General features: G+C 53.5%; 1 protein-coding gene across 1 annotated transcript; it reads left to right on the top strand.

The window, feature by feature from the left end:
• The first annotated feature begins 3,777 nt into the window (after positions 1–3,777).
• On the top strand, positions 3,778–4,822 carry LOC135973968 (growth arrest-specific protein 1-like). The gene has a single exon (XM_065559623.1). It carries the CDS (start codon positions 3,916–3,918, stop codon positions 4,684–4,686), a length of 771 nt encoding a protein of 256 aa, XP_065415695.1. The 5' UTR covers positions 3,778–3,915; the 3' UTR covers positions 4,687–4,822.
• The last annotated feature ends 2,523 nt before the right edge of the window (positions 4,823–7,345 follow it).

Here is a 7,345-nt window from a genome sequence, read left to right as displayed (position 1 = left end):
TGTAGTATCTAACACCTCACAATCTTTAATGTATTTATCCTTGAACACCCCTGTGAAGTATGGCAGTGCTGTCACCCCATTTTACAGATGGGAAATTAAGGCACAGAGTGGCTAAGTGACCGTAGTAGAGCTGGGAGGTGAACCCAGGTTTCCCAAGTCCTCGGCTGGTCCATCCTTCCTCTTGCTTTCAGGGACTTTTAACTGTGGTGCCATAGATCATAAAATATCAGACCTTAACATCCTGCCATCATCATATGTGGGAAAGCGAATTCAGGTAAAAGGTATTACTTAGAATTGAGTCATAGGTTCTAAGGCCAGAAGGGACCATTGTGAATATCTAGTCTGACCTCCTGTATAACACAGGCCAGAGACCTGCCCCAAAATCATTCCTAGAGCAGAGCTTTGAGAAAAAAAATCCAATCTTGATTTAAAAATGGCCAGTGATGGAGAATCCACCCTGACCCTTGCTAATTTGTTCCAGTGGTTAATGAGTCTCTCTGTTAAAAAATCATGCCTTATTCCCATTCTCAATTTGTCTAGCTTCAACTTCTAGGCACTGGATCACGTCAATCCTTTCTCTGCTAGACTGAAGAGCCAATTATCAAATATTTATTCCCCCGATAGACACACACACACTGTAAGTCACCCCTTAACCTTTTTTTTTTGTTAAGCTAAATAGATTGAACTCTTTGAGCCTATCACTATAAGGCAGGTTTTCTAATCCTTTAATCTTTCTCGTGGCTCTTCTCTGACCCCTCTCCAATTTTTCAACATTCGTTTTGAACTGTGGGCACCAGAACCGAACTCAGTATTCCAGCCACAATTGCACCAGTGCCAAATATACAGGTAAAATAACCTCTCTGCTCCTAACTGAAATTCCCGTGTATGCATCCCAGGATCGCGTTAGCTCTTCTGGCCATAGCATCACACTGGGAGCTCATGTTCAGCTGAATTTCCACCACGACCCCCAAGCTGAGGCCTGAATGGTTGGACGCACTGTCCTGAAGTAATTTTATAGAAGGAAGGATAGAAAAAACAGGACTAGTAGCAGTGCAAATCATTCGTTATGATATTTCTATAATAGCTTTCCTGTAAAATCCATCCAGAATGGATGATGGGTTGGAGCTGTAGAAGTCATGAGTCTGAGATGGTTCCACCACTCACGAGTAAAATGATCATCCAAATCAATGCTGATAAAAGCTTCCTAGCACACCTGAAAGTTTGCATGCACTGGGCAGCTACATGTTAGAACACAACCTTGAGGAATTATGGTAATGAACACAATGTTAAACGCAGCTTAGAACTCTGCGATTGTCTACTAGGAATAAAGCCATGGCGTGTGTTAACACCGGGTAAAAATCACGTTAACACCAGCTAAAATCCTAGTGTAGTTTTAACACGTGTTAGCTGATTGAGGTAAACCCTAGGCTGATGTAAACTTGGCCTTGTCTACACCAGAATTGCAACCCATTAGGTAACAGGTTAGAATCACACCTTAGCATGACATGGCCTCAGTGTAGACAAGAACGGTCATAGTTAACATCTTCTCAGCTTGTTAAAGATTAACCACAACCTGTTGCCACAATGTTAAGCACAACAGTCTGGGTCTACACCATGTGCTAATTTGTGTCGAATGTGTTACCATGACTCCACGAGGCCGTGTTCTAACACAATGGAATTTTCCGGTGCAGACCAGCTCTCAGGGTGCAATACATGCGTCAAAGGAAATGCAACCCAGTCTGCACTTTATGGCTTGGCAGCATCTCAGACAGAGTCCTTGGGACCCAAGCTGAGAGCGCTCAGCACCAGGATCAGACAATTGTCCTTCCAGATTCTTTAGTTTAATGTATGGGGGGTGGGGGCGGATAGAGGTTGTTTCTGGAATCCATCTTCATTCCTCTCTCCTCCCTGGGACACTCCCCAAGGGAAATCAGGAAGGCTTCTTTGTGTTATTGTGCAGCTGGCAAGAATCCTGGGGGCTGCTGCTGCCCCCGCCCTCTGCCTCCTGAAAGCCCAGAGGGTGGGGAAATCAGGTTCGTTTCCATTTCAATGGCTGGGTGGAATGGAGTGAACTGCACTTCTTTGCAGGCTCTCAAGTGCGCTTTGTCAAGGCAATGGCAGTAAAACAGAGGCCATCTGAAAAAGGCCCCTATTGACAGGCTGCAAGGCGTGAACAATCTTCTCTACCATAAAGGCACCAGCTCGCTGCATGGCCCACGGGAGACAAAGGGAATGAACCAGCCCAGAAAATGCTATTCACCCCTTTTACTTGCAGTGATTAAAACCCATATCCAACCCTGTCTCCCCCCCCCTCCCCCGCTAAACTCTGACCACTGCCACCCCTTACACACCAGCCCTGCAAACTCTCCGAGCAACAGACACACTCACACTCTGTTCCCACATCCACAGCAATCCCCCAGACCACCACGGACCTCTCCATGCCCAGAATCACTTTCACACCTCTGTGTCTCTATCCTTCCCCACAAGCCCAGCCCTACTGCCCTCCCCATTGAGGTCCCTGGCAAGGCTGGCCAGGGACATTTCCCCAAACCGGGCATAAAAATCAATTGGCCTGCAGGTAAGACCACTTGTGCATAGCAGTGTAACCCACCGAGAGCTGACTAGTGCCCACCCTCTGCTAGTCAGTGCTCAATTTACAGTCACCGCCAGCACTGCCCCAGTCACACACACTCCGAGCCTGGCTCACCACTGCCCTGTGGCTTGCACTTACCCTAGTGCAAAAGGCTGCCTCTGCCTGGCATTCTGATTGGGCAGCATTTTGCACAGGCCTAAATGGCTGTGCAAGGCGCAGAGCAAGGGAGGAATTGGACCCTCCCAGTCCACTCTTCTGCCTCCTCCACACCAAGAGAGGCAGCAACCATCCAAGCTAGCCTCTGCTGGCCTCTCCACTCCAGAGGCTCCACCTTTGCTCTTCTTCTGGCCTCTGGAGCCTCACAGCAAATCCCCCTCTGCCTAACCCACACCAACCTCTGCCACCTGCACTGTGCAAAGAGGCCCTGAGCTCATGTTGGCTGCAGAAAGATTAGCCAGATGAGCAGAAGAGATCCATCTGAGGCATGACAAGAATGGCTGTGTGATTACTAGGAGGGGGGGGGAAGAGGAAGGTGTAAGTGAACCCGTTTCTGCAGAGACTAGCAGGAACCTCTTCCTGCCCCATTTTGGGAAAGCCTGGAGACCACACTGGCAGCTGTAGGAACTGGAAGGCCGGGAGAGCAGAGGGGAAAGGGGCGGAGAGATGGAGGGGGCTCTGGGAAGGGGCTGCAACAGGAGGGGAAAGGGAACAATGGGTCTGCAACTGCCTGGAAGATGAATGGAAAAGATTTCCCCCGTCACTGGGTGTGGGGGTCCCCCCGCCCCTCACCCAGAGGGATGGTAGAAGCGCAGCGCCAGCATTTTGCACCGGGGATCTGACCGCGGAGTGCACCGGGACCGGGGGGAACATGCACCCGGGGGCCTGACTGCACTGCAAAGTGGGGGCGTGCAACCGGGCATCTGACTGCACCGTGAACCGGATAGCGGGGCAAGCAACCGGGCACCTGACTGCACAGGTCAGCGGGGCGTGCACCGGGCACCTGACTACAGCGGTCACCGGGGCGTGCAACCGGGCACCTGACTGCACCGTGCACCGGACAGCGGGTCGCGCAACCGGGGGCCGGTCTGCGCCAGCCCAACTTGTGACTGGGATCCGACGGCCACTTGCCCTAGGACAGGGGAGCCCTCCACCGGAACCCATCACTGGGCCCTTCGAGTCACCTGGGCACGGCCCGCTCGGACTGCAGTCGAGCGGTGCCTGGCGGAGCAGGCGGCAGCTGTTGCCTGGCCCCGGGGTAGGAGCGCAGGCTGGAGGCGGAGCCGGGCGCTGGGGCGCATGGAGCCTGGGGCGCCGCTCGCTCCATGTGGCTGTTCCTGCCGCTGCTGCTGTGTTGGGGCCGCGCTGGCGGCGGCGCCCCGGGGGAGCCCTGCTGGGAAGCGCTGCTCCGCTGCCAGGACGAGCCGGACTGCGGCTCCGCCTATAGCCAGTCGCAGGCGGCCTGCGAGCCGGTGCTGGCCGGAGCCGGAGGAGAGGAGCCCCCCGGCGGCTGCCCCAGCCACTGCATCGGGGCGCTGGTGCGGCTGAACCGCAGCCGGAGCGGCCCGGCCCTGGAGCGCTGCGAGTGCGGGCAGGACGCGCGCTGCCGCCGGCTGAAGGCGGCCATCGAGCCCTGCCTGCCCCGGCCCTCCCGCAGCGGCCTGGGCTGCACGGCCGCCCGCTTCCGCTGTCAGCAGGAGCCCGCCTGCCGGGAGCCGCTGGACGCCTACTTGGCCCGCTGCGGGCAGCTCTTCAACGGGCGGCGCTGCACGGCCGCCTGCCGGGCCGCCATGGGGCAGCTGCTGGCCGCGCCGGGGGGCCCCGCGCTGGAGCGCTGCGTTTGCGACGGGCCCGAGCGCCCCTTCTGCCAGGTGCTCAAGGCCAACATGGGCCGCCTGTGCTCCGGGCCGCCCGCCGAGCCGGGCCCGGACGAGGACTACCGGGACGAGGAGCGGCTCCTGCGGGAAGAGGACGAGGGGCCGGGCGCGGGCGGCGCCTGGGTGCGCTCCGGGGGCCGCTCTCGGGACGCGCCGGCCTGGCGCGCCCTGGCACTGGGGGCCCTGCCGCTGGGGCTCCGGCTCCTCTCCTGGCCCTAGGCCGGGCTGCTCGGAGCCTGGCCCGGGGCTGACTCAGGGGGTCGGAGCGAGCTGGTGTGCAGCACCACGGGGAGGGGCCCCCTAGCGTTGGAGGTGGCTGCCATGAGCTGGAGCAGGGGTCCCGGCTGACACTCAGGGTCGCTAGCCACCCGGGGGGCCCCGTTTAGAGGCGCCTTTCCCGGCACTGGGACTCCGGGTGCTTGTCCAGCATTTCTCCACGGGCTGAGGTTCCCATAGGGGTAGAGGTGGCTGGAGGGGCAGAGATGCCTTTTCCTTGGACCCCGGAAACATCATTTTCTCTTTCACCGGAGGAGAGATGCGGCAGGTGCCTAGAGCCTACCAGGGGAGCCCAGCCAGGGACTGAGTCTGTTCTCTATATACTGCTCACCCTAAATTCTCAGTTCCAGGGGAAGAGCTAGTTTGAGGGACACTAGAGGGATCAGAAAATGCTGTAATCCCCATTCTTGCTCTTGTGTGTGGTTCATACCTGTGGACATAGGTATTCACCCAGAGGGGAGCTCTCCATTCCAAACACTAGGGCTAACAGAAGCCAGGAAATCTTCAAACATCTGGTTACAAAGCATTGAATTGAGGATGGCCCCACACTGCCCCAGCTGTTCAGGGCTCATGAGTCAGGCTCCAAGAAATTGAGACTGGCTAGAAAAAATTGTGAGATTGGGAGTTATTTTTCTTTGCCTTTGGGTTTTGAGCCTTTCGAGGGTCGTGTTTTTACACCCAGCCACAAGGGCAAGACATTTCCTTCATTAAAGAAATGAAAGTTTGGAGTCTTATGTGATGACAGATTTAAGTACAGCGCAAGACTTGCAATAGTTTTGCAATGAGTTGGCAATACTGTGTTGGGAAGAGAGGGTCTTGTCTAATGCTTAGAGCAGAAGATGAGGAATCTGGATGCTTGGATTCTATTTCTAGCATTTCACTGGGTGAACTTAAGCAAAATTACATAAATTGCACACCAAGATTGAGAGTGGCTTTCAAAGCACATGGCAGCAAAACAGAGTTAGCAGAGGCACATTTTCCAGACACAGGTTTGCAGTGTCCATAAGGCCTGGCCCTCTCTCTCTGCCTTAGTTTACCCATCTGTGAAATGGGTTTAATAATAATAATTCCTATCTCACAGAAGTATTGGCAGAATGAACCAAAATAATTGACAAAGCCCTGGCTGGGATGATTTAGTTGAGATTGGTCCTGCTTTGAGCAGGAGGTTGGACTAGATGACCTCCTGAGGTCCCTTCCAACCCTAATCTTCTATGATTCTAATTACCTGGTTGATCCCCACTAGCAGCCTATGGCAAACATGCTCTCGCAACCTCCTAGTTGCTGGGACCTACAGGGCATGGCATGAAGGGAGCTGAAAGCCCATCAGTGGTGAGCAGCCCCTGACCCCTGTTTGGCCATCACAGACCTAGGGAAATAGGGGAAAGAGGAATCCAATAGCCCAGGGTGAATGTGAGCGCCCTTTTGCCATCCAAGCTGAGCACTTCACTTCTTATTCCCTCCTGCTCCCCATAGTCCATAGCCAGGAAACTTATCGGTATAAATTAATTTTAGCAGAATTTTTATAACCCTGACAATAACTACAGTGATCACGCCAAGGCCTGCAGGTCTATGTAGTAAACCTAGTCTCTGGTACCGTACACCCCCGTGCAAGCCCACTGGGATTCTACTGCAAAGAGTTTTCTCTCTGTAGCATGCTTCTTCCTTGTAGGCCTGAGCTTTCCAATGACTTCAGATTGGACCCTGGGTGTACAAGTGATACTCTCCTGTGGCTCACATCGTGATGTGCCAGAAAAGGGACATCCAGACATGCGGACCACTCCCCCAAGTATGCTGGGAAGTCTTAGGGTTACACCCAACATCTGTATAAGCTCACAATTTGTTTTAACTAAAAACCAAATGCACTGAGTCTCCGAGCCTGGGTCAGTTGACTGAGGTTCGGAGGGCTCGGCTGTGGGGCTCAAAATAGCAGTGTAGACCTTTGGGCTCGGGGTGGAGCCCATGCTCTGAGACCTACCTGCGCTCACAGGCTCTTAGAGCCCAAATGTCTACACTGCAATCTTCAGTCCCACAGACCAAGCCCTGGGAGCCCAAGTCAGCTGACCCAGGCCAGGCCCAGCCTCTGGTGGGTCTTTTAGTGCAGTGTAGACGTATCCATAGACTCTAGAGCATGCCATAGGGTTGAGCTGGTCCAAGGGTCACCCTCTGGTTACTCATGTTTTGGAGCTACTTAAAAAAAACATTTGCCCTCTCTTCTAGGTGCTCCATTGCTTTTAATGCATGCAAAGCTGCAGATCCTCAACTGCAACCAGACTTTGGCTAACCATTGTGAATATGTATATTGCTTGGAACTTCTTTTCCTGCTCACACATTTTGTACAGAAAGTAGGGGGCTAACCTGAGGTTATTTAAATTGTAAAATAAGCATAACCCTGTCACTGTAAAATCTTTACTTTTTTCTAATTCATCATTAGAACATGTAGTTTTGGTACAATTTCGATAAAAGTTTTTGACAAAGTTACAATATTGGCTTGGGTATCTTGAATCTCCTTAGAATTCTTCTGGAGCTGTGGGAGCGGGGAGTGGACACAGATTAATTGCAGGTGCCCAAGACTGGCTTTTTTTTTAAGGGGTTCCCCCAGCAA

This window comes from Chrysemys picta, chromosome 10 (genome assembly GCF_011386835.1).
Source record: "Chrysemys picta bellii isolate R12L10 chromosome 10, ASM1138683v2, whole genome shotgun sequence".
Lineage (NCBI taxonomy): Eukaryota > Metazoa > Chordata > Testudines > Emydidae > Chrysemys > Chrysemys picta.
Note: the sequence above shows the minus strand (reverse complement) of the source record. Positions and strands in the feature narration are given on the sequence as shown.